This window comes from Aspergillus udagawae, assembly GCF_001078395.1.
Source record: "Aspergillus udagawae IFM 46973 DNA, scaffold_3, whole genome shotgun sequence".
Lineage (NCBI taxonomy): Eukaryota > Fungi > Ascomycota > Eurotiomycetes > Eurotiales > Aspergillaceae > Aspergillus > Aspergillus udagawae.
In genome coordinates, this window is record NW_025091266.1 from 2,790,461 (window position 1) to 2,815,816 (window position 25,356).

A 25,356-nucleotide genomic window follows, 5' to 3' on the forward strand; every position below is an offset into this window, starting at 1 on the left:
TCAAAAAATGACGATTGGACTCAGACCCCTTGCGGGCTTCGAAAAATGACAGCATAGGCAGGCTGAACAAGAGATGCCAGCCCGTCCCGATGCTGTTCGATAAAGAGTTATGATGATGATATGATCAGCCAAATACACTATATAGTGGCTTAATGAAAAATGCATCCAACTTAATACGTCTGCAGTAAAGCATTTGTCCACGTAAGAACGTAGCGCAAGCGTTGCAATGGGCTCTAGCAATGTCCAAGGCCGCAAAGATTGCAAAGATTAGCAAGGTACTAGGGCACTCAGATCAATGTATCGGGCATCAATGGTAGAGTATCACGTGATTATTCACATGCCCCACTACAAGATTCCATTGTGAAGTTGTTGCGGCGGCAGCGAGATTCTGTCTGTGTCCATTCAGAAAATTCATCGTCGGTCTTCGCCACGACAGTCTACCTCGTTCGAAGACGGTAGATCCTGCTGAATCACCTCCTCGGCATCGACTCAGCAAGTCTCGAACGTTGTCCCATCAGTCAAATAAATTTTTTTGACGATTTCTGCCCGCCATGGCGCCTTCAAAGTGGGGTAAGTGCTATCTTGAAATCTGCAAGCCTACATATCGCAATCCCGGGTTCTTGCAGATAGGGAGATTTTATCTTGATAACCTGAAAAAGATGCTGATCTTGAGTTATTAGACGATGAGGAAGATAGCAGCTCTCCCCCTCCTCCTCCGGTAGTGGCCAGACGCAAGTTCGACGATGAGGAGGAAGACGATGTGAGCTTACTCCGTGATCTATACACCTTGCTTTCTAGTTCAAGCCAACTAACGCTCTGTGACTACAAAAGGTCCTCGACTCGTGGGACGCTGCCGAAGACTCGGAAGTAGAGCGGGAAAAGGCTGCAAAGGCTGCTGCGGCGGCAGCCAAGGCCGAAGCCGAGGCGGCCGCGAAGAAGAAGAGCAAGGCACAGCGGATAGAAGAGCACAAGGAGGAGCGACGGAAACTCGCCGAGGCGAACCAGAGCGAGGACGACAGCGACGAGGACGAGGCGGAGAGGCGGGCCCGCCTGCGCCGCACGGAGCAGGAGGGTGACCTTAAGCACGCGCAGGACCTGTTTGACGAGATCGATCTGAACCGCAACCGGGGGGCGCCCAAGGCGATCGTCATCAGCGACTCGGCGGATCCCACGCAGGCCGTCGACCTCTCCGCCATGCCGCTGTTCAAGCCCACGACCAAGGACCAGTTCACCCGGCTGACCACCGCACTGATCCCGCTGCTGACGGCGCACTCGAAGAAGCCTCACTACGCCCTGTGGGCGCAGGAGTTCACCAAGCAGCTTGTCAAGGAGCTCAACAGCGGTGATGTCAAGAAGATTGCCAGTGCCCTTACCACTATCAGCAACGAGAAGATGAGGGAGGAGCGTGCCGCCGACAAAGGCAACAAGAAGTCCAAGGCGGCCAAGACCAAGGTCTCTCTTGTTGCTAGCAGAGACAACAAGATTGATGCCACACCTTATGATGATGATGGACTGGACGATGACGACTTCATGTGATTGAGGATAAGAAAATCTAGGGTTACACATGTTTGGAAAGGGAGGACGCTCTTCTTCCTTGTCCCCATATATCCTCCAAATGACGCTTCGCTTTTGTCCATACTGTTAATTGAAGCAGTGATTTCTTACCTCCCATTCTTATTTCTTGAGATTTGTATATGCTTACCTATATATCTTGTATCCTGCGCCTCCTGTTCGGGTAATAAACTCTATGTGATTCAACAATAGACTACATTGCATGCCTCTTGACGCTATTTCTATAAAAGCTACTCCGAGTTTTCCTTGCAAAGTGATTAAAGTCAGGCTTATGATATCAAAGCCATCTAGCTCGATAGTAAAAGTGTCAGTTTAGATACTTGTAGTCCTTGTGTGAGTCATCACATGATGTCCACCGACAGACCGATGTAGAATGGGGTAGGGTAAGGAGGCACTCCTGTCTTGGGCGAGGAAAGCTTCAGAATTGGACTTCCGGCCCCCTTGCGTGGGGACTCCCATATGTAAAGCTTGGATGGGCACGCATGCACTCCTTTGGTAGGGAAGTAGGCTAGCAGTCGATGGAAGGGCCCTAGGGCGATCATATATGGAGATTGATGAATTATCCGACACCCCCTATATTCCCTTTTTGCTGTCTCGACCTGCCGGTCTTCCCTCTCTCAATATCTGATGCGAAGGAGCGAACTACTTCCATTGGCAGGTACTAATTGGGGGAATAAAAGCTGAGGACAGGGGAGGAAGGGAAGTGGAAACTAGTAAAAGGGGTAAAATGGGAAATAAACGACAATTGTATCTTGCTGGGGTTGGGAATAGAGACAAATAAAAGAGAGATAAATTCCACTCGGCCCCTTTTCCTCCCTCTCCAGATATCATCAAACTCCGCCGGCCCGACCCACACGATCCCGAACAAGTGGAAGATATGTGCCGGCCCAAACCAGTCACGCGGCTAAGAAAAGGACTTGCAGGCACCAATAGACACGCCGAGTGACACAACACGGCTTTTGATACAACAAAGGAAAACCCCGAGAGCCGCCGGTTTAGGACTCGGCAGGAGCAGGCTTAGCCTCCTCAGCCTTTTCCTCAGGAGCGGGAGTGGGTTCCTCCTCGGCCTTGTCCTCCTTGGCTTGGGCACCCTCGGCCTCGTTGCCGTCGGAAGAGGTCCACAGAGTGAGGTTATCACGCAGCAGCTGCATGATCAGGGTGCTGTCACGGTAGCTCTCCTCAGAGAGAGAGTCGAGCTCAGCAATGGCATCGTCGAAAGCCTGCTTGGCAAGGTGGCAGGCACGGTCGGGCGAGTTCAGGATCTCGTAGTAGAAAACGGAGAAGTTCAGAGCGAGACCAAGACGGATGGGGTGGGTAGGGGTGAGGTCGGTCTGGGCAACATCGGTGGCGTTCTACAGGGGGTCAGCCGGTAAGCGAGCGCTCAAGAATATATTGCATGAACTCCGCTCGCGGATCTCATATCGCATACCTTATAAGCCTCATGGGCGGCAGTAGCAGCAACCTTGCGCTTGTTGCCAGAAGCAAATTCAGCGAGGTAACGGTGGTAGTCGCCCTTCCTATAGACAAAACGGTGATTAGCGATCGTATTTTAGACGCTAGAGTCAAAAATCGCTTGCTTACATCTTGTAGTAGAAGACCTTGGACTCGCCAGTTTCGGCCTTGGGGATGAGAGACTCGTCCAGAACGTCGAGGACATCCTGGCAGACCTTCTCCAACTCGGTCTCAATCTTCTGGCGGTAGTCACGGATAATGGTAACGTGCTGCTCGGAGCCCTTGGATTCCTCCTTCTGCTCGATGGAGGAGATGATACGCCAGGAGGCACGGCGGGTACCGACCACGTTCTTGTAGGCAACGGAGAGGAGGTTACGCTCATCGACGGAAAGTTCGCCTCCAATCTTATCCAAGGAGTTAGTGATTGAGAAACAGTGCAACATTGGAGCCTCATTTGTACGTACCTTGGCGACTTCCTGTCCGGCGGTTAGCTGAATCAGTCCACCCATTCCTTACTAGTCAGACAAACAAACGAACCTTCATATAGGTAACCATCTCTGTGAGAAGTGAGCATTAGGTTATTTCATGCCAGAGAATATGATGGGGAAAGACAACTAACCATCGTAGCGCTCGGCCTGCTCGCAGAGCCTTGCGAGGAAAGTCTTGCTGTAGGGAGGGGAAAGACGTCAGCGATCCTGCCATCTGTTTCAAGATTGATAGTCGCCGGAGATTCTTACTTCTCACGCTATACATCAGAAATAGACTGTCAGTAAAACCTTGATCAAAAAGAGGCGAAAGATAAAAAATGAATAGAAATTAGAGTGATGGTGGGGGTGGTGTGTGTGTGTATACACGCCATGGACATTATGACAGCGGTGACATGGTGGACAACAACAGCGAGAGGAGGGGTTAGGCTGGAACAACATAACATAACATACCTCAGAAGTCATGATGAAAGGTTATGGGATAAGGGAGAGGAAAGAAGAAAAGGAGATGTTGGTAACTGTGGAAGAGAGAGTAAGGAGACTAGGTAGATAAGGAAGATGGCTTAGGGAAATGGGTTAGGAGATGGAAGAAGCAAGTAGAGTAGGTAAGTAATCACGACCTGAAGATGTGATCTTCCCAGCAACTGGAAGTAGTTAAGTGATTGGGATGGATCGGTGAGCTGACGGGCCAGCCAGCTTTAGCGAGAGTGAGGCGGTGTGTTTGCCTTGTTTGTTGCTTTGTGCCAGCCTCAGGCATCAAGCTGCCTGCCATTCACCTTTGTGTGTGTCTGTTACACTGAAGGAGTGCTTATCAGCACTTCATATGGAGTCCTTGTTCCGTGGATGGAATAAGCAATTATGGCCATACCACGTACAATGGCTATCCCAACAGTTCCATGTCCCGACGGTGTCAGCGACTCTAGCTTCTGCTGTCTGAAAGTGGCCCTGGAGATTCGAGCTCATATACGATCAAATGGGATGATTTCTACAGGAATTACATCCAAATGGAGGGCCTAAGCTCACAATCTGCAATCCATGTGCTATACAGTACGCGCAAGAATCAATATACAAGCGTTGTAGACTTCAGCGAAGGCAAAGAAGTGAAGGCAAAAGCCCTACATCTGGGGAGCTGTCTCTAGCTAAACTGGTGGTAGATTCTCCGCCAGCCATCTCAAGAAGGATAGTATCCGGCTGCTGTGTATTCCGGTGGAAAGTCTTCGGTGACTTGAGCATAGCAATCCTAGACATGAAGTCGTCAATAAGACATCGTCATGCTATCCAAATCATGATAGACGCTCCTCCATTTCGTCCATGCTGTAGAACGCATCAGATTCATACGTGCGTCGAAAGAAACAACGGACCGGGGTTTCTTAGCATGGGTCCCCTCAAGGCATCATCATTTCTCAGTGGAGCTTGGTCGCTATTATGGATATCGGTGACCTTACAGGTGGTTACAGAAGAGATTTCCACCTTGAACAGTGGGCAACTGTCTAACAAGAGCAGAATCTCCCAACTGTGCTCATCGCCCTTCTTTGTGTAATTGAGCCTTAGTTACCTAGACTTGATTATAGGTAGATAAGACTTGAGAGCTCTCCTTATCAGATCTGAAATTGCGACTTCCATTCAGATCATCGAAGGAAATCACCACTTTAGATCAACAGAATTTTGAGAGATCTTCAACATAAAATACATGGCACCTTAATCTATAGAAACGTTTTGATACGGTTCAGCCCTGTGACCCTCCGGCTTGTCCTTCAGCGTGGGTTACCGGGGTCTGCGGAGATTGAGCAGAACAGTCACCGCCCAAAAAAAGAGAACACGTTTAACAGCCAAACTGCATCATTCTGCCCTCAGCGTCTGGGGCAAAGACCAGCTACGCCTCTACAGGATAGACTTTGAATTTCCTTCTTTTTGGCCCAGAATGTCAGAATAGTCATTTTTCATTCGATAGACCTGTTGGACGATCTTCCCTCTCGTATCGCTCTCTGTGTTGTTGGGTCCTTCTTTCGGATATTTATTGATCGATTTTCCCCCTTCCTTCCTTCTAGATCCTTCCCGATTTTCTATCTAGAGTACTGCTATCCGAGTACTACTTACCTAACCTGGTCTACTACTAGTGGTAACCTTTGTCCATCCGGCCACTTGGCATTCATGTTGCTGACTCGGTAGACCACGTTCTCTCTTTATATTTCTTTCCGTTCATTCTTCCTATTTCTCCCTTCCCTCTCCCTCCCTCATTGGCTTGGTCAGTTGTCCGAGGCGTGATTGACAATGGAGCGGTCTTTTCTCCATTCTCCAGCAGAAGTGCTGGAACGCTTTGGAGTCTCAGAGCGCACTGGTCTGTCTCAGGATCAGGTCTTGAAATCTAGGCAGAAGTATGGTCCAAATGGTCAGCACACCCCCACCTCTACTCTCATCTCATAGCGTGATCCAAGCTGACCGGTGTCGATGGGCAATGAAGCTCTTGCGGAAGATCCACCGACTCCTCTCTGGGAACTTGTACTAGAACAATTCAAGGACCAACTGGTCCTCATCCTCTTGGGTTCTGCTGCCGTGTCCTTTGTGCTGGCTCTTTTCGAGGGAGGTGACGACTGGACGGCCTTTGTTGACCCTGTTGTGGTACGTTCTGCGAAACCCGGTTGTACAAAACGTGATGCTTTTTGAGGAAATTGAACTGATTGAAAACCTGCCAAATTAGATTTTGACCATTCTGATCCTCAATGCTGTGGTTGGTGTCACGCAGGAGAGCAGCGCGGAAAAGGCAATTGCTGCTCTCCAAGAATATTCTGCAAACGAAGCGACAGTGGTTCGTGATGGCAAGACCCAGCGCATTAAGGCGGAAGATCTGGTTCCCGGAGATGTCATCCACATCGGAGTTGGTGACCGCGTTCCGGCCGATTGCAGACTGCTATCTATTCAAAGTAACAGTTTTCGCGTTGACCAAGCGGTCCTGACAGGTGAAAGTGAGAGTGTGTCCAAGGATGCTCGCACCATCAAGGATGAACAGGCCGTCAAGCAAGACCAGACAAATATCCTATTCTCGGGCACATCGGTTGTCAACGGCCATGCTACTGCCATTGTTGTGTTGACTGGTGCATCAACTGCTATTGGTGGCATCCACGAAAGTATCACGTCCCAGATCTCAGAGCCGACGCCGCTTAAGCAGAAACTCAACAATTTTGGCGACATGCTGGCCAAAGTGATCACTGTCATCTGTGTTCTCGTCTGGGTGATTAACGTTGAGCACTTCAACGACCCGGCTCATGGTGGCTGGGCTAAGGGTGCCATTTACTATCTCAAGATTGCGGTCTCTCTGGGCGTGGCCGCCATTCCTGAAGGATTGGCGGTGGTCATCACCACCTGTCTCGCTCTGGGTACGCGCAAGATGGCGGCTAAGAACGCCGTCGTTCGATCTCTGCCGTCCGTCGAAACTTTGGGTAGCTGCAGTGTGATCTGCTCCGATAAAACTGGAACCTTGACTACTAACCAGATGAGCGTGGAAAAGCTTGTCTATCTTAATGCGTCCGGTGACGACCTGGAGGAGGTAGACGTCGAGGGCACAACTTTTGCTCCTGAGGGCAATCTCTCCCGTAATGGGAAGGTATTGCAGAACCTTGCTGTAACCTCGTCTACCGTTCGCCAGATGGCTGAAGTCATGGCACTTTGCAACGGCGCGTCCCTTGCCCATGACCCCAAGAGTGGCACTTTCTCCTGCATCGGTGAACCTACTGAAGGAGCATTGAGGGTATTAGTTGAAAAGATCGGCACTGATGACGTGGCTACCAACGAAAAGGTATTCAGATTGCCGGCTTCTGAGAGACTTCACGTTTCGAGTGCCCACTATGAATCACGCCTACCACTGCAGGCTACGTATGAATTCTCCCGCGACCGCAAGAGTATGTCTGTCCTGGTTACAAAGGACAAGGCTCAGAAGCTTCTGGTCAAGGGCGCCCCTGAATCGATCCTCGAACGCTGCTCGTATGTCCTTTTGGGATCTGATGGGCCCCGTGTCCCTCTCACGAAAGCGCACAGTGATCTTCTTGCTAGGGAAGTTGTCGAATACGGAAACCGTGGTTTGCGTGTCATTGCCCTGGCTAGTGTCGACGATATCGCGGATACCCCCCTTTTGCACAATGCCCAAACTACCGAGGAGTACGCTCAGCTGGAAAGGAACATGACTCTGATTGGCCTCGTTGGAATGCTGGACCCTCCACGCACCGAGGTCGCTGACTCTGTGCAGAAATGCCGTGCCGCTGGTATTCGTGTGATCGTCATCACCGGTGACAACCGCCATACTGCTGAATCTATTTGCCGTCAAATCGGTGTCTTTGGTCAGGATGAGGACCTTACGGGCAAGAGCTTCACGGGCAGGGAATTTGACAGCCTCTCGGAGAGTGAAAAGCTTGAGGCCGTCAAGAAGGCGTCTCTGTTCTCTCGTACCGAGCCAAGCCACAAGTCCAAGCTGGTCGATCTTCTTCAATCCCTGGGCCATGTGGTTGCAATGACCGGTGATGGTGTCAACGATGCTCCTGCCCTGAAGAAGGCCGATATTGGTGTCGCCATGGGTACGGGAACTGATGTTGCTAAGCTGGCTGCTGATATGGTTCTGGCTGACGACAACTTTGCGACAATCACCGTGGCTGTTGAAGAGGGCAGATCGATATACAGCAACACCCAGCAATTCATTCGCTATCTGATCTCCTCAAACATTGGCGAGGTGGTATCTATCTTCTTGACCGCAGCTCTGGGCATGCCCGAAGCATTGATCCCCGTCCAGCTTCTCTGGGTGAACCTGGTCACTGACGGGTTGCCTGCTACTGCCTTGTCGTTCAACCCTCCTGACCATGATGTGATGAGACGCGCGCCCAGAAAGCGCGATGAGCCTCTTGTGGGTGGTTGGCTACTTTTCAGATACCTGGTCATTGGCACATACGTTGGTGCTGCTACTGTTTTTGGTTACATATGGTGGTTTGTTTATAATCCAGAGGGACCTCAGATCTCCTTCTGGCAGCTGGTAAGCCAATCGTCTCGGTGGGAATCTTTTCATGCCTGTCTAACTCAGATTTGTAGTCCCACTTCCACAAATGCTCCGCTCAATTCCCCGAGATCGGTTGTGAAATGTTCTCCAACGACATGTCGCGGTCCGCATCCACCGTGTCGCTCTCGATCCTTGTGGTTATTGAGATGCTGAACGCCATGAACGCGCTCTCGTCCAGCGAATCTCTCCTCGCCTTCCCTCTTTGGAACAATATGATGCTGGTCTACGCCATCATTCTGTCGATGACCCTCCATTTCGCCATTCTGTATATCCCGTTCCTGCAGACATTGTTCTCTATTTTGCCGCTGAACTGGACTGAATGGAAGGCGGTTCTGGCGATCAGCGCTCCTGTTGTGTAAGTCTTGCCCTTATCCGTCCTCATTCCGAGTCCAGCTGTTGCTAACTGTTTATGAAGGGCCATTGACGAGCTACTTAAATACGCTGAGCGCTGCCTGTATACTCTCCCTGCAAATGCAGGGGAGCAGCAGAATGGGGTGGCGTTTAAGCCCAAGAAGGCGTAGGCGTCGGCCGATGAAATGATGACCAACGGGCCTGTTGATGACTAGATATAGACAATGGCCTTTTGCGAATTAGTCCTGTCATTCCTTTTTTATTCTTTCGTGAGGCATCTGCAAGTATATATATATAAATCTAGATGATCCTAACGTATAGAGATGACGAAACGACTTGACCCTGATGTATGGTGATGAGTAGATACACTTGGATACTTTTGTGGCTGCCTCTGGATGCCTCAGGTATTTGGAATCAGTGTTACATTTTTGGGGAGGAAAAGAAAGCGGGTTCACTGCATACTCTCTTCTACTTCGGCAAGCTCAGCCACCAACGTGCGTATGAACCGTGCAAGCTGAATTTTACCGGTTATTAGCCTTAAGACAATTTCAACCACTACAAATGCGGGTGAAAAGACAAACGAACCCCGCGGGGTCAATGGCAAGGAGATGCTGGAACTCTTCTCCCACCTCGGTCTTTGCGAGGAATGTCACCCCGACCTAAAACACCTGGGGCATTTTGGCCCGCCCTGTCCAATGATCATCAACCCTTCTGGGAGTCTCAGGATTGGAGACCCTCGCACGTTTAACCTGCGTGGCTTAGTGGTGGATTTTCTCCGACGATCCTTCCCCAGAGTGCGGAGAAAGCGAAGTCTGGGGGATGAGGAGGTGAGGGTGTACTCCGTACGGATGCGCCATCAAAACCGTCTTCACTCGGGGGCAAATGCAGTGGTTTCCTGCTTGGCGAACTGGAATCTCTGCCTTTTTCTCGGCGAATTGTTTGATGTCGTCAGGTCGTGATAGGCCGACCCGTTCGAGGTCTCATCCCGGAAAATGAGCAGAATGGGACAGAGTGCCGTTGACGAGCCGTGTGGTCTGTGGCTGCCGGCCACTGTGACCTTGATAATGCGCTACTGCCAAGAGAGCAATCATCTTCGCTTTGGGGTAGCACGGCTGATGTTGTACTGTAGTAGTACATAAAAGGGTCTGGTTCGTCGAACCACCCTGGTCACTGTTTCTCTTTGCCCCTCCCCTCATCCCGTCTTTCTTCTTGCGTCTCTTTATGAAGGATTCCTTTACAAGACACCATCAGACAATTAACCTCCGCAATTGCTGAGATGGGGGTCGCACAGTTGCTCAAATCGCGCTCTGCGCTCCGAGTGAACAATAAGAGTACCACCTCTGCAGCTACGCTCACCTTGCGTCAGAGTCTGTGGCCCCTCGCCCTAGTCACGATTCTCTTCTTTATGTGGGTGAGTCAATGCCAGGATTGACTGATCCAACCTGATAAATATATGTTGATCATGACCCATGTGTAGGGTTTTGCCTATGGCCTGCTAGATACTCTCAACAAGCATTTCCAAAATACACTTGGCATCAACCGGACTCGTTCCTCGGGTCTTCAGGCCGCATATTTTGGGTATGAGTTGCCGGCTGCATGTCCATATATATATACGTACATATATATTTGAACCCATGGTGGAGCTGACTAGCTGCAAGGGCATATCCGCTCGCGTCGCTGGGTTACGCCAACTGGATTCTACGTCACTACGGATACAAGGCCGTCTTTATCTTCGGACTGACCCTGTATGGCATTGGAGCGCTCTGCATGTGGCCGGCCGGCCTCAATCGGTCATTTGGAGGTTTCTGCGCGGCTACATTCGTCATCGGGTCGGGGCTAGGTTCTTTAGAGACCGCTGCCAATCCGTATCTCACCGGTCAGTAGAGATGATAAGAATACGTCAATAGAACAAAGGCAGCCGTGCTAACCTGCGCCCAATAGTCTGTGGGCCACCGAAGTATGCTGAATTGCGAATCAACCTTGCCCAGGCTTTCAACGGCATCGGCACCTGTGTCGCTCCAGTTTTGGCCTCATACGTCTTCTTCACTAATACTCAGGACGATGTATCAGCATTGAAGAGCGTGCAATGGGTCTATCTTGCCATCGGCATCTTTGTCTTCCTTCTTGCTGGGGTCTTCTTCCTATCCAACATCCCCGAAGTCACCGATGAGGACATGGCCTTCCAAGTCGCCGAAACCCACGTCGACGAGCAGGAAAAGCCACTATGGAAGCAATACAAGCTGTTCCATGCGGCCTTCGCTCAGTTTACGTACACCGGTGCCCAAGGTGCGTCAATCTTTATCCTCTATATATCATACCGCTCCGTCTAACAGACACGACAGTCGGCATCGCAGGCTACTTTATCAACTACGTCGTCGAAACCTGGCCTGGCACCTCCAGCGCCACGGGCTCCAAGTACCTCGCCGGCGCGCAGGGTGCCTTCACCGTCGGCCGCTTCTCCGGCGCCTTCCTCATGAAATACATGCGCGCACGCTGGGTCTTTCTGGTATATCTTTCGGGGGTGGTGGCGTTCCTCGCTGCCTCCATCACCCAAGGACATCAGAGTGGTATCGGTATGCGCTCCCTCCCCCTTTAGCTGTTGCTCGCGAACACGTACTGACTGATGATTGATCCCCAACAGCCATGCTTTTCGTCACCTTGTTCTTCGAATCCGTTTGCTTCCCCACCATCGTCGCACTGGGCATCCGCGGTCTGGGCCGGCACTATAAGCGCGGGTCTGGCTTCATCGTTGGCGGTGTCTGCGGTGGTGCCGTCGTGCCGCCCCTCCTGGGCCATGTGGCTGACATGCACAACAGCACGGGCTTCGCCATGATTGTCCCCACGATGTTCATGGTCGCTGCGTGGACGTATGCTGTCGCCGTCAACTTTGTGCCTGCATACCGCGATACGGTCGACAAGGTCGGCGACAGCCAGATCGGGTTGATCGAGGGTGATGGAGCTGGCGTGACGAAGGACGTGGAGGCTCGGGGGATGGAGAAGTCGGCAGAGGGGTCCGTCCACATTGAGCATTAATGATGGCAAATTTGACAGTAAATTTGTATTTCCGATGAGTATAATGATGCGTTATGATCTATACCTAATGCGAAGCATTCCAATCAACACTGACAGCCGGTGCATGTCTATTGCGTAACAAGTTTTGACGAAATCTACTCTATCTATATGGACATATGTATATGACGAGGTCGAACAAACAGAAGCAAAAAGCTCGAATGAACTGTCGGCATCTAGACAACGGCGGGATAAATGCGCTGTGCGCTAAATATCATTCTCTGTGGTCAATCGGGTACCAGCCCGAGCAGGCAGGAGAAAAACGAAAATGAGTCAAAATAGAGGGTATCTCCACAGCGTGAATATGGTGGGGGAATGAAAGGCAGCAGAAGAAGAGATCACCAAGGTACAGAGGGAAGAGATTGTATCAGAGAGAAACGGATGAAGTGAAGGAAAGGTTCGATGGGAGGGAAAAAGGAAAGGAACGAAAATGAATGAATTCGTGGCAGACGATGAAAAGGCGTATACCGTTCGTATCTCCACCAAATGCAAAGTAATACAGGTATTCAAGAAAGCCGATGCCACATTGCCGCAAAAGGGGTATAAAGGCTAGTGCAAAACAAATATAAATGAATCTATGAGAGGTCGTGGGTCACCCGACATGGAATTTGTTCGTCGGTCCAATTCGATGTGTCGACACAAGACGAATCCTAGGGAGCCACAGCGTTTGTGGAGGTGACAACAACGGTCTTGCTGTCCTCGTCGCGCAGAGCTGGCGCATCCGCTGTGCCTGCTCTTGATGCTTTCAGAGAGGAAGAGCGAGGGGGCCGAAGTGGGCTCGTGTCGATATCCGGCGCGGGGGCCAGCGATGGCTTTTGAGACTCGGCCGCTGAATCACTTGAACAGTCAAAAGGCTTACTCTCTTCCTCTGGCCTGATAATAGCGTCCACTGGCGAGCCTGGATCCTCATCTGGACCGTCAAAAGTCTCTACTTCCTCAATATCTTCCTCTAGCATATCCTCCTCTTCTTCGATAATTTGACTTTTCCGCGTTGCAGCCCGAACCTTGCTTGCACCATGGGCCGAATCCAATGCAGCATTGTCGTGTGGCAATTCCGGTGCGGGCATGACACCAGAGGCCATGAGATGTGCTGTGTGCAACATAGGACCTCTGAACGCAGATTTTTTGCGCCTGGCAAACACAAGGCTGCTTGATGGCGAGTAGAGTAACGGCGCGGGCGCTGCTTCGTTGAAAACAGATTGCATCCTTCCATTCGCATCGTGCGCATCACGGAATCCATTGCTTGCATTCCGTACAAGGCGAATGTTACTGGGAAAGCGTGCAGAGGCGCTGGGTGTCGTAGGAAGAACTTTGATCGAGGAGTGCGGAGATCTCGAAGGCCGAGCCGTCGGGGTCGATGCGGATCCAATGCTGTTTGAGGAGACAGAAGATGCCTTGGAGTGAGTGTGCGTATGATGAATGCTTCGTATGGAGGAGACAGAAGACGAGGTGGATTTGCGACCTCGTAGTCCCGTGGAGGATCGTCTGTACGAACCCCTTGGCGTGATCGGAGACGGAGATAGGGAATTACGATGGCTCGGATAGCCAGTACTCAGCGGCCGGGGTTGTCGCGGATATGAATGACGATTGTTGGAGTAGGAGGCGCTGCTTGGCGCAAGGCTACTGGCGTTGGATGCGCGCTTGATTTGCGTCGGAGTCGCTAGATCGCCTGCAGGAGGGATATTTGGTGAGGTTGGCGCTGGTTTCTTCCCGGCTTCTTGCCCTTTCCCCGGACTCAGTCTGTCGGAGAAGAACTTGCGATGCCCTCCCGCCGCTGATTTGGAATGAGGAGACTTTGCCCTCTTCGCAGATTCCATAAACCAATGTTTCAGCGATGCGAGCTGACTGATGATCGGGTATTGACGGCGTCCAGTTCGACGCCTGAGGATACCATTGTGCTGTGCCAACTCCGGCTGCGACGCACTAGCATGCAGTGTGCTCGGCCGTCGCGTATTATCTTTTGGAGGGGGTACTGGCCGACGTCTTGTTGAGCTGCCAGATCGGATCGAGGCCTTGTCGATAGGTGGAGGCGGTGGCGGCGCCGGGGTCGTCGCATCCGAGGTCTGCATACGAACCGGCTCAGGGAGCATTGGCAGCTCCGGGACAGCGAGCTGAGAGGGAAGACTGCGCCTGTCCCTTCTTCCACGTTCCTGAAGCAATGTGCCCGGAGACGCATGTCCTTCCTCATCCACTTCAAGGAGCGCAGCAGAGATCTTCTCCAAACGGCTACTAGCGGCGCTGAGTCGTCGCAAGTTCTTCGCTTCGGCCTCTCGTTCCCGTCGCTTGCGCTCCCTCCGGAGCTCTTTCCGCTGCTCTTTCTCAATGAGGAGAGCCCACCAGCCGGCGAGCGGGTCGCATCGTTGAGCAAGGACGCTCTCCATGACTTCGTCGACATTAACTCCAGCACTTTTCATCCGCTGGAGGGTAGTCCTTTCCAAGGGTGTCGAGAAAGGCGCGGGACGAGCGATCTTGAGAATTGCTTGCTGCTCCGGAGCATGCTCTGCGAGGAATGGATGAGCCAGTATATCGGCTAAGCTCGGTCGGATCAGAGGTCGCTTGGACAGGAGTAAGTTGATGAGGGCCTTGGCATCGTCGGGGAATTTATCGTTGAAGACTGGCTCTTCGGTGAGAATCCTCTTCTTGGTGACTTGATCGTCGTCTTCGTCAAACGGCAGCTCTCCGGCGAGAAGCGCATAGAGGATGATGCCTAAACTCCATACGTCCACCTTCTCTCCGGCGTACTTCTCTCCCTTCAGCATCTCGGGTGCACTATAACAGATCGTACCGCAGAAAGTCTGTAGGTAGCTTGCCTTGCCGTCATACTCTCGCGTAAACCCGAAATCGCAGAGCTTGACGTTCTCGTGCTTGTCGAGAAGGATGTTCTCCAGCTTGAGATCGCGATGAACACATGACCTGCTATGCACGTATGCGACTGCGCCCACTAGCTGTGTGAATATTTTCTTGACTTTGTCGACAGGGAGGGGGCCATGGCGGAGAAGGTAGTTGTAGAGTTCATCACCTGCGCATCGTTCTTGTCAGCGGTAGCCGACTGCATCACGTTACAACCGTTCCCTACCTGGACAGTATTCGAGTACAAGCCAGACCAATTTTTCTGTCACTATAACCTCATAAAGACGGGCGATATGTGGGTGGAGAAATTGGCGATGGTGATGAATCTCGCGCGGCAGGTTCGTGTCCTCCCTTGGGGAGGACTTGAGCACAACCTATGGACGAACCCGATTAGAATAGCTCTGCCTCTTATCTCGGTCGTGGGGTGGATGATACCTTGGAGCCGTTGGTGAGCTTGTGGGAAGCAAGATAAACCTTGCCAAAGGAGCCTTTCCCAATCAGCCTTCCAAGGGTGTAGTTACCAACGGTTCGAAGGTCCTTCGACGAGAACTCCCTGGAAACGCAGGGTAGATTAGTATCGTAGGGTTTTGGCAGGGCTTGGGGTATAAAAGTGGCAGCTTACTCCAATAACTCATGGTATGATTTGGCGAGCTATTGCGGCGTGACGCAAATCGCCAGAAGTCAGCAACTTTCATTTCGACAGCACCATAGGAGAAAATAAGCAGCATATCAAACGTCCAGGGATTTATGAAAGGGAAACGTCAGGACACATGAGAGACCGCGTAATGACAGATGGGTTTGACAATAACTACAGCCAGTTGACATGATTTGGCCCAATAGAGTTTGGATGTGGGGTCTCGTAGAAGATGCGAGCCTTAGGTTGACCGTTTTATGATGCATCCAAATATCAATGCCTTAGACGAACCTTTTCCTTTTGTTTCTGGGATTGAACCTCCGCTCTTGTCCTGGCCGACGGCATGTGTTATGACTTCGTCTCCGCCTAATTTGGAGATTGCCGCGGAGATGATGTATGCGCACGATGGGACGTTGTGACGAAGGACGATCACGACGATGACCGCTTGAGACTGACATCCAACCTGAGGCGGGACAGGGGAGGAGTATCGCGATCAGAGGGACGAATGGTGCCGAAGGACGAAGAAGCGTAGTAGAACAAGGAGTTTAACGCGATGGACGGCGGCGCGCAAGATGGCTGGCAGATCGCGGATCGCATAGACGGACGGACCGGGCAAAATGGAATCGCAATTGTTTAACAGTTAGGGAATCGGCTATAACTCGTTCAAGTCTCCGCAAAGGAAGAGAGACAACTCGCAGAGCGATGTAAGAGCGATGCAGAAAATTCCCTTGTCCGAAGCGGAAATTTCGGGCCCAACAGAACGACGTGGAGGTGGAGGATGGACGGAACGGCAGCTGTTTGTGGAAATGGGTCGGAAGGAGGTCGGAATGACTTGAAGATGAGAAGCTCAGATATTATTATTAGTAAACAGGCAGAAATATAATATTAAGATGGAAAGAGAAAGAGATGCTGTATAAAGACAAGAGGGGGTAAATTGGTCAAGAAAGGAGAAGCTAGCAATACATACCTATATCTAGGTACCTTATTGGATATGCCGGAGAATAATATGATGAAACAAGAAGTTGGTTTGTTTCGGACAACCTGATTCTGCATCGGTTTGGACAGAAGTCAATAATTATGACTATGACTATTATTACTCTTCGTCTCCTCCTTATCCTTCTGATTATCTAGCCGACAAAGGCGCCATCTGGAGGTACGTACCTTATTATGACGATGATGATGAACCAGAGGAACTGTTATTGTTAAACAGGTTAAAGGAATCTACCTCTCTACCTATGGACATAATTGACTACTGCATATGGGCTGTACGCACAATTCAACAAGCCAATTGTCGGACAATCCATTATGAACCACTGACAGCCAGTAAGAGGACAAACAGACCATGATGCTCATTTTGCAGGAGGGAACGTGCCCCATTTCGACTCTCGAGTCCTGCGACATCGACATCATCATCAAAAACCCAGTATCATTCACCCGAGGAGGTTGAGGGCCTCATAAACGAGGATCCCTTACCGGAGAGCTCAGATCTTCGCTATACGTCTATGTATCTGGTATAGCATGTTGTTCCTTGACTATACTGATATCATCACTGAGTAAGTGGCTCTCAGTGCGAGTCGTGTGGTCGATAAACGAGCCCCTGAATGGTAGAGAGATAAATTACGATGACGACGGCTCCCGCCCGTCTTCTAGAACACTTCCTAGCCCCTAGACACGGGAAGTGCTCGCTTGCTTTTTATTTATCAAATATTAGATTTTATTATTGTTTGAGTAATCTGAATCCTTCCCATTCAAAGACCAAGTTGGAGCTACCTATTGCTCTGAAGTGTCATGAAATGAAAAATCAACGACTTGGGGTATAAATTGGCAAGACTTCTAGCCCAGGCTACGATCTCGGATAATACGAACAGCGTGCTATTTGGATATCCATCCACCATAATTAGAGTATCAATTCGTCTCCTTGCCACCAGGGAAGACTTTGCATATGTTGAGCTGCCCGGTGACTGGCGCATAATGCAGGATCTACGCTGCTCAGGCCCTCTTCTCCTTGAAATGCGAGAGATACCAGCCCAGCAAACGAGTGTAGAAGGTCTTGCATGGACCGTTAGAACATACCCTTTCTTCTATGCCGTAGGAGCTCTGAGATCTCACCTGGAGGCTCACCAATGCCTTTCCCAAACCCGCCGATAATGTGCTGTGTCTTCTCGAGCAGATATTGCCGGTTGCGCTGCTGGTCGATAAGAGGTAGTCGGCCCATCATCTAGTCCTGTTAGTAGCGTTCACCATCACTAGATCGGTAAACACTTACTACGAGCGTACCCGTGTTCCAAAGCGAGTAACATGTATCCGCATATTTGTTGCATCGCCCATTGAAACCTGCCCAGTTAAGAGATTCTTCTGTTGGCGGAGGTAGACTGGGAATCAAGGCAATCTTCTCGTCAAGACTGAGGTTGCCTGTATCAGGCTGTAAACCTTCACTTTGGTCAGGTGGACTATCGTCTTCCTCATCCGACTCCTCCTCTTCACCCAAATCAGACGTCTGTCTGGAGACGAGCCATTTGAGCAAATGTTCAAATTGCCAACTCCCTGGGGAAAGAAGCGCCATGTGTGCCTGGTCTTTGGAAAGACGACAAAGAAAGGTCAGAGCGCCAATGGCACAATAGGTCAGACCGGCTGTCTTCAGTCAAAATCAGTCGCTTATGGCAGAGTCCATTGCACATACAGTGGGATTCACAAAAGGGTGCTTCCGACATTCCCCCGTCATATGTCTACCAGATCCAAGTATCAGCATTCGCAGCCACAACCCAACACCTAAGAGTCTTCGAACCTGGCAAGCCTGTATGAATTCCACGAGCCTGTCCACATCAATATCGCTTACACCCGCAAGCCCTCTCCCGCTCCTCCCTCGCAGAATATATCGTGTCCCAGCTGCGCAGCAGCAGAACCGCAGGTCGCGACCACCCTTGACCTCTCCCCCAGGGCCGAGCACTTCCCCGAAGCTGCCATCTTCACGTTGAAGTTTAGGCAGCCATTGAAGACATTCAGTGCGGTTCACCCTCGACAGGTCATCGCCCAGGATGAGCAGCAATACCAACGCAAAGAATGTAGCCGGGACATTCGCCGGGTCCCAAGCTTCGTTCTCCGGAGTGCGCTTGTCAATACCAAAATCTGTCCCCGTGAACCCGCGGAAACCCCCCGATGGAACCTGGCAGTGATAGAGCCAGTCGATGTACCCTTTTCGTTCTTCGACGGTAATCTTGCTGTCCAGGGCTCCTAGAATGTCCAGGCCAGAGATTGTGAAGAAAGCGAGGAGCATGCGATTGGAGTCATTGGAGGTGTATTGGTGGGGGAGGAATGTCTTGAGACAGCGGAGGTAGTATTTGATGTGCCGTTCTTTGTTAAAGACAGCCTCTGTCATGTTGCCGCGCTTGACAGATCTCACATCTGCTTGTCACATCAAATGAAGGTAAAGCTAAGAACATGCGAAGGGGCGAGTTCTTTGAGTCCGTGGCTTGAATAACACCTTGTTATCATTATTATTTGCGGGCGGGCTCCGGACTTAACAGCGGTAACCCCACAAAATGGATCCAGACATCGGAGGTGAATAAAAAAGTGGCCGCAGCTACGAAGTCATGAACATGAACGATAAGTATCGATAGCTCTGAGGGCTATACGCAGCTACTGCTGTGACTTGTATATAGAATATTATTCTTTTTTTATCTTCTCTGTCTTCATCTAACATGGCTCTACTCTCCTCCAAGACACTCATTCAGGCACACGCCCTGTTCCTGTTTGTTCTGGCCGTGTACCTGACCAGATCTCCAAGCACAGTGACCGAATCAGACGTTGTCTTCATGATAGGAGAAGTGCTACAGATCGTACGTCCGAGGATTCTCTAAACTCATTCAGCCCAAATCCGGCCTCAATCAAACTGACAGAATTCAACGACACAAAACAGGATGCAGCCCCGTCCTTTTCCCGTCCTCAATCCCCCTTTGCGCTATGCGGCATCCTCCTCATCGCCGACGCTCTCGTCGATCTGATCATTGTCGCAAAAATCCCGCGGGTCAACGAGCTCGTCGCCATGGCCCAAGCGGCCAGGAGCCAATCTGCCACACCTATGTCCAGCGCGATGCAAAACCCCTTCGCGGCGCGCCTCGCCGCCCTCTACTCGGAGATCTGGACTTTGCTTTCGGCGGCCCGGTTCTGTCTGTTCTTTGCTGTCTCGTTCTTCATCTACCAGAGTAAACCTGATGCTTGGGGGGTGGGTACCGCGCGCAGGACAGGAGGGTATGGGTCGGTAGAGGCGACATCAGGCTTGGACCAGCTGAAGAATAGGGTTGTATTTACGTATGGGTTTATGGAGATGATGTTCTGGCTCTGGGTAAGTCTTGTCGGTGTGCTGGCCGCCAGTGGTTGTATCTGCGAGCCTCCGCTGAGTTGTGCTGATCCGTGGTAGATCTTCATCACTCTCCGCGAAGAGCGGCAGGAAATAGCTGCTCGTTTCGTGGAACGAGAAGAATAGATGGTGGTATTCCGTTGGTTTGTTGATGCACATGGATCCAGGCGTTGCGCATAATCTACAGAGCATCATACACTGGAGAATGACGACGAAATCTGCGACTACACAGCAATTCTGATATATTACAGTGAAAACTCCTGTTCGCACACTATTAAATAGAATATGCGTTCAAAGCAGAAACCGATCCCCTCAAGATCTTCATTAAAGTCATACGACAAGTTGGAAGGTTTGCGGAAATTGGCTCACAATTATGAACACTTCTTGCCATGTGCACTTCGTTTTCCCATAAACAGTTCAGCTTGTGTTTGTATTTCATCAAGAATGACAAACAGTTCAGCCATGACGTAAATCCCATGGCCCCTAAGCGAGCAAGCCGAAAGCCGCAGCCGCCGCACCGGCAGCCGCAATGAGACCAATGTCCTTGTGCTGAGAAACGGCAGCCCCGGCACTGGTGTGGGCGGCCGAAGTAGCAGACGACGTCGCAGAGCCAGTGGTAGAAGTGGTTGCAGTCGCAGCGGTATGGGAGGTGTTGGACTCGTTGGTAGCCGTGTTGGTGGAAGAACTAGAAGTGGTTGAAGAGGATCCAGAGGATGTGCCAGTGGCAGATTGAGATGCGTTTGCGCAGCTGGGAGACTGAGGCAAGTTGGTCACACCGGCGGTTTTGCATATCTGGTTCGCAAATTGGACGGCGGCTGTGGGAAAGAATGGGTGAGCGTCTTCTTTTTCTGTAGTATAACGTAGAGGAGAATCAAGGGTTATGTGTAGACGTGCAGGGTTCCGAGAAAAGAAAGAACGAGAACTTACCCTGCTGCTTGTCTGCAGGGCATGATTTGAGAATGCAGCACGAAATACCCGAAAGAAAGGACGTGTCGGTGCAGATGCACTTCACGTCAAAACCGCAGCTGGCGGGGATGGAATTCGTCGCGCATGATTTCTATCTCAGGCCATTAGTAATGTGTATCTATCTCTCTGCACAGAAGAAACAACTCAGTAGCATTTTGGACACATAAATGAGAGGCAACACTTACAGCGCAATCAGGCAGACCGTCAAGGCCCTGAGCAGCTGCCATGCTCAGGCAAGCCGCAAGAGCAAGGGCGACAGAGTAAAGCTTCATTATGAGGACTTGGCTAAGATGCTCAATTGATTGAAATCGTGGTAAGAACGTAGGCTCAGGATAGGCTTAGAGTAAGAGCTGTTGGGAGAAGATGGTGTAGAAGCGTTGGTGAGGGGACAAGGTCAGGAAGAGTGGAAACAAGATGGAGAGGGTGGTAACTGGCGCTATAACGATCTCGCCCAGCAGGCTGATGAATGTACACCCTATCTAGTATCTAGCGAATAATAATCATGCCTGGATAGGGATGTGTGCCTCTCTGATGGTTAGCCTATTTTCTAGTTTCTTCCAATTTTGCCTTGCCTTCCCCACTTCAGGTGCGATTGATTAAACCTTCATAGTCGAATAGAACTATTATTTCTGCTCTAGACTCCTTGTTATTACTATTCATGCCAGTTGGTGTTATCCTTATGGTTGTTCATCTGCAATAATAGAGTTCCTGGGCCCAAGTGGCTATGTAGCTTTTCGCATACTTTTTGTAGTTTCCTGCTGTTTCTCCGAAGGTACCTTCAAAACTCCATCATTTATGGCTCTGGAACACGGTTCTACAGGACCTTATTTGTTTGAGACACGGGCCAGCTCTTTGTAAGAGAATTTATTGGCAGATTAATAGCTAAGACCAGCCTATCACTGTTCATCGTGAGAAACACTGAGAATGCATGTATAAAAAGTGTCACTGAGTAGATAGTAGATAGTTACTGAGTCTTCCCTCAAATGTTATGACCCCCATCCTACTGCACTGAAACCCTGGGTCGTCATGGTTTAAGGTATGGTTATGCACTAACTCCGTCTAAGTGTCCAGCGAATGGTCAAAAAGTATTTAGTCCCTTCAGCTCGACCCCCACCGGTTGCCTTTTTTGCTCAAAACTCTGGCCCGTCCCCCGGATTCTTTTTTAGCCATCAGCCTATCAAGGACACGTGAAATCGCTAGCCTGGACTTCCTGAACTCCTGGAGTCCCCAAGCCCGAGGTTTCTCCCTCTCCTGGACTTCCCAGTTGCTCCACCCCAACATTGTCCCAGGCTCAGACCCTTTCCCTTTGTTCTTGACCACCTGACTAGGAAACATATAGACTACCAGATTCTTAGACCAATTTGGCAAAAGATTATTCTAGTCATGGCCCAAGAGAAATGTCTTTAGGCTCATTGCTTTGCTGTAAAGTCCACACCACCTTTCTAATGGTCATCGCTGAACTCATAGCTACAAGGAGCATCTATTACGGCGGTCCATGTTTTGGCTTCAATCGAAATGTAAAACATGTATTGGTATCTCGGAGTATCCCAGCGTACCTTACATTGTCCAATGATAAGTAGGTATTTTTGGCTTTCTGCAAAGGAATGCTGTGCCACCACCATTGATCCAGGATATCTAGAAAGGGTAGAGTACAGTGGCGTGGCGACCTAGCACTCGGTATCAAATGGCAATATTATAATAAATCATAAAGTACAGCAAAAATAAGCCAGCAATATGTAGTTCTGTGATGGTCACTATGGCTGGGCAAAGCAAGTCTCTAATAGCTCAGAGTGGTGTCAGGTGATCGTGCGCAAGCTGTGTAAACAGTCGCGCCCGTAATTCCAGTCCATCATGCCCCTGCTGATCGACACTGCAGAGGATTCTCTGGCGTTTTGTCTTTTGTAGGATCAATATCTCATAAATGCAGCCACCTCCTGTGACGTAGACGCGTCACTCTCAAAATTCTAAGATAGACAGCTTAATCTAGGCTCTTACTCTCGCCTTGGCAGAATTTTCGCATTCGTTAACCGAACTCCTTACTCTACAATTTCAGTCATTATAATGTGTATCACAACGACTGTTGGCCGCTGATTCATGCCTCTAGCCAGGCACAAGCCCCGCGTTACCTCCATAATTTTATCTACCTATTTGTTCGCCCCGCCACAAGTCAGTGAGCATTGCTTTGGTTGACATACCTTCAGCCCCTCACTCCCAATCAACATGGGTCTGGGTGTGCTCGAGGACAAGGTACTCGACCATGTCCCTGGTAAGTTCTCTGATCTACACCTTTATAGAAAGACTTGTCCAATTGGGAACCACTGTTTTTTGATACATTCTGGCTAGGCACATCCTATATCCTTGAAGATCGAACGAGTGATCCTACCTCTCTCGATTCGCGCCTCAAGTACGATCGCTCAGGCGACGTTCCTATACTTCTGGTGCCACAGCCAAGCGACGACCCGAACGATCCTCTGGTAGGTTAAAAAAAAAGGTACAATTGGCAAAGCTCGATACTGAAAACCGCCGCTAGAATTGGCCGTTATGGAGGCGCGATATAACCTTATTCGCGCTTTGCTTCGTTTCAGTCCTCTGTGCAACAACTAGCTCGCTCATGGCCGCCAACACTGTGACCATTGCTCTTCACTATGGGAAGAGTTTCACGTCCGTTGCTCTCCTCACTGGCTACCACCTCTGTGGTGTAGGTGTCGCTGGTGTGCTAATAGTACCGACTGCACGAGTATGGGGCAAGCGACATCTTTTCATCCTTGGAAATATTCTGATGGTCGTGAGCTGCGCATGGGCTGGGGGAAGCGGCCAGAGTTATCAAAGCCTTCTCTGGGCCCGGATCATCCAAGGAGTCGCACTGGCTCCATTCGAAGCTTTGACAAATGCCTGTGTTGGTGATCTATTCTTTGTCCATGTAGGTTCCAACTGCGCTACCTCACGGATTTCGACTGACCATTACGCCAGGAACGGGGCAAGCGGATGGCCTTATCGAATGTTGCCGTCTTCGGCGCCGCCTTCCTCACACCGGTTTTGGCTGGCAAGATCACGCATTCGCTTAGTTGGCAATGGACGTTTTACCTAGTCGCGATCTTTACCGCTGCTTGTCTGCCCATGACAATCTTCCTGATACCCGAGACGGCTTTCAGACGCGCCAACCATTTCAACACAGACTTTGAGCATCTCGACGACCGTCGTGATGGAAGCCAGTCACATATGCAACTGCAGCCCACCGGATATGCGACTTCTGAAGTGAGCCAAATCTCTGGAGAGAAGAAGCAATCAGTACCTGGGACCAACGAGAAGTCGCAAGGAGAGTCCTCTCGAGGAGAAGATGGCGCCTGTCAGGAACCTACGATTCCTCGCAAGGCCACGTACTGGGAAACTCTGAGGCTTTTTAATGGACGGAAGACAGACGAGAACTTTTTCAAACTGCTTCTAAGACCATTTCCCCTATTCTTCCATCCTGGCATCCTCTGGGTAAGTCCTCTCTTCTCCCACAGTTCATATGTGAGGGCTATTTCTGACTGCTTCAGGCTTGCTTGATACAAGGCGTTATCATCGGCTGGACTGTCTTCATCGGTGTTGTCCTGGCTGCCATCTTCCTGGGCCCTCCTCTATGGTTCAACGAGGTGCAGACAGGATATCTCTACACAGGCGCCTTCATCGGCTCTATCTTAGGCCTGATACTATCTGGCCTACTGTCAGATTCGTTGAACAAGGTCATGATAAAACTCAACAAAGGCAAATACGAACCTGAGTTCCGTATTTTGCTAGTCATCTTCCAACTGATCTTCAGCGGCGCTGGTCTCTACGGGTTTGGGATTGTGGCAGAGGACGTGGACCGATATGGATGGCTTGTGCCAGACGTCTTCTTTGCCTTTGTCATCGTAGGAATGGTCATGGGTGCCGTCGCGAGCGCCTTGTACATTGTCGATGCACACCGTGAGTTGAAACCTTCTTCTTACTATTAAAGCTTGCGAAGAGCGTTGCTGATGACGTGTGATACAGGTCAAATCGCCGTTGAAGCGTTCACTTGCTTATTGATCTTCAAGAACATATTCAGTTTCGTTCTGACATTTTTCGCATATGACTGGCTCATAGCAAACGGGATCAGACCGGCATTCCTAGCTATCTCCAGTATTCAGATGGGTGTCTGTCTGTTGAGCATTCCCATGTGTGAGTGTTCCTTTCGAGCTACATGAAGCTTTTGCATCTGCAGCTAACTAAGCCACTCAGATATTTTCGGGAAGCGAAATCGGTCATTCTTCACGCGTTACAATATTTTGAAGAAGCTGCATCTCTGGTAATCCTTGGCGGATCATTTACGATAGAACGGGAGTAACGCCTGCGCGATGTTGTTTTATAACGCCCTACTGAGTCGGCATGTGTCCGCACTACACTAATCTTAATCTGTCAATCTGAAGCCTTGTTTCGAGTATTATTAGCCTGGTTAGTGTGTAAAATAAGCACTCGAACAAAAAGCGGCGTGCATCCGAATCTATTCTTCAATCGAGCGGATTCACTTGTGAAATCAACGCAGAACAGACGGTTAAAGGCTGGAAACTGCCAAAAATGA

General features: G+C 50.3%; 9 protein-coding genes across 9 annotated transcripts; 5 read left to right on the forward strand and 4 right to left on the reverse strand.

Moving 5' to 3' along the window:
- Positions 1–551: 551 nt before the first annotated feature.
- On the forward strand, positions 552–1,536 carry Aud_004825 (eukaryotic translation initiation factor 3 subunit J; the record flags this gene model as incomplete). Its single annotated transcript, XM_043289761.1, has 3 exons — positions 552–570; positions 681–760; positions 832–1,536. The coding sequence occupies 3 exons, from the start codon at positions 552–554 to the stop codon at positions 1,534–1,536; spliced, it is 804 nt and encodes a 267-aa protein (XP_043145696.1).
- Positions 1,537–2,567: 1,031 nt separating this feature from the next.
- Positions 2,568–3,974, reverse strand: Aud_004826 (14-3-3 adaptor artA-like protein; the record flags this gene model as incomplete). Its single annotated transcript, XM_043289762.1, has 8 exons — positions 2,568–2,924; positions 3,002–3,089; positions 3,154–3,428; positions 3,489–3,500; positions 3,562–3,581; positions 3,644–3,690; positions 3,762–3,769; positions 3,963–3,974. The coding sequence occupies 8 exons, from the start codon at positions 3,972–3,974 to the stop codon at positions 2,568–2,570; spliced, it is 819 nt and encodes a 272-aa protein (XP_043145697.1).
- Positions 3,975–5,780: 1,806 nt separating this feature from the next.
- Aud_004827 (calcium-transporting ATPase) lies at positions 5,781–9,068 on the forward strand (the record flags this gene model as incomplete). Its single annotated transcript, XM_043289763.1, has 5 exons — positions 5,781–5,898; positions 5,971–6,128; positions 6,208–8,523; positions 8,580–8,902; positions 8,963–9,068. The coding sequence occupies 5 exons, from the start codon at positions 5,781–5,783 to the stop codon at positions 9,066–9,068; spliced, it is 3,021 nt and encodes a 1,006-aa protein (XP_043145698.1).
- Positions 9,069–10,174: 1,106 nt separating this feature from the next.
- Aud_004828 (putative l-fucose permease) lies at positions 10,175–11,931 on the forward strand (the record flags this gene model as incomplete). The annotated part of the gene is made up of 6 exons (XM_043289764.1): positions 10,175–10,309; positions 10,376–10,476; positions 10,557–10,774; positions 10,840–11,184; positions 11,241–11,471; positions 11,540–11,931. The coding sequence occupies 6 exons, from the start codon at positions 10,175–10,177 to the stop codon at positions 11,929–11,931; spliced, it is 1,422 nt and encodes a 473-aa protein (XP_043145699.1).
- Positions 11,932–12,617: 686 nt separating this feature from the next.
- Aud_004829 (non-specific serine/threonine protein kinase) lies at positions 12,618–15,796 on the reverse strand (the record flags this gene model as incomplete). Its single annotated transcript, XM_043289765.1, has 5 exons — positions 12,618–14,986; positions 15,044–15,191; positions 15,253–15,370; positions 15,440–15,468; positions 15,743–15,796. The coding sequence occupies 5 exons, from the start codon at positions 15,794–15,796 to the stop codon at positions 12,618–12,620; spliced, it is 2,718 nt and encodes a 905-aa protein (XP_043145700.1).
- A 1,552-nt stretch (positions 15,797–17,348) lies between these two features.
- cdc43 (protein geranylgeranyltransferase type I subunit CDC43) lies at positions 17,349–18,827 on the reverse strand (the record flags this gene model as incomplete). Its single annotated transcript, XM_043289766.1, has 5 exons — positions 17,349–17,500; positions 17,561–17,669; positions 17,718–18,082; positions 18,132–18,177; positions 18,237–18,827. The coding sequence occupies 5 exons, from the start codon at positions 18,825–18,827 to the stop codon at positions 17,349–17,351; spliced, it is 1,263 nt and encodes a 420-aa protein (XP_043145701.1).
- Positions 18,828–19,149: 322 nt separating this feature from the next.
- On the forward strand, positions 19,150–19,934 carry Aud_004831 (uncharacterized protein; the record flags this gene model as incomplete). Its single annotated transcript, XM_043289767.1, has 3 exons — positions 19,150–19,287; positions 19,368–19,793; positions 19,869–19,934. The coding sequence occupies 3 exons, from the start codon at positions 19,150–19,152 to the stop codon at positions 19,932–19,934; spliced, it is 630 nt and encodes a 209-aa protein (XP_043145702.1).
- A 357-nt stretch (positions 19,935–20,291) lies between these two features.
- On the reverse strand, positions 20,292–21,046 carry Aud_004832 (CFEM domain-containing protein; the record flags this gene model as incomplete). The annotated part of the gene is made up of 3 exons (XM_043289768.1): positions 20,292–20,656; positions 20,736–20,865; positions 20,960–21,046. The coding sequence occupies 3 exons, from the start codon at positions 21,044–21,046 to the stop codon at positions 20,292–20,294; spliced, it is 582 nt and encodes a 193-aa protein (XP_043145703.1).
- Positions 21,047–22,994: 1,948 nt separating this feature from the next.
- Positions 22,995–25,087, forward strand: Aud_004833 (putative MFS transporter; the record flags this gene model as incomplete). The annotated part of the gene is made up of 7 exons (XM_043289769.1): positions 22,995–23,040; positions 23,118–23,248; positions 23,305–23,694; positions 23,745–24,257; positions 24,314–24,722; positions 24,789–24,956; positions 25,017–25,087. 7 exons carry the CDS (start codon positions 22,995–22,997, stop codon positions 25,085–25,087), a joined length of 1,728 nt encoding a protein of 575 aa, XP_043145704.1.
- Positions 25,088–25,356: the final 269 nt, after the last annotated feature.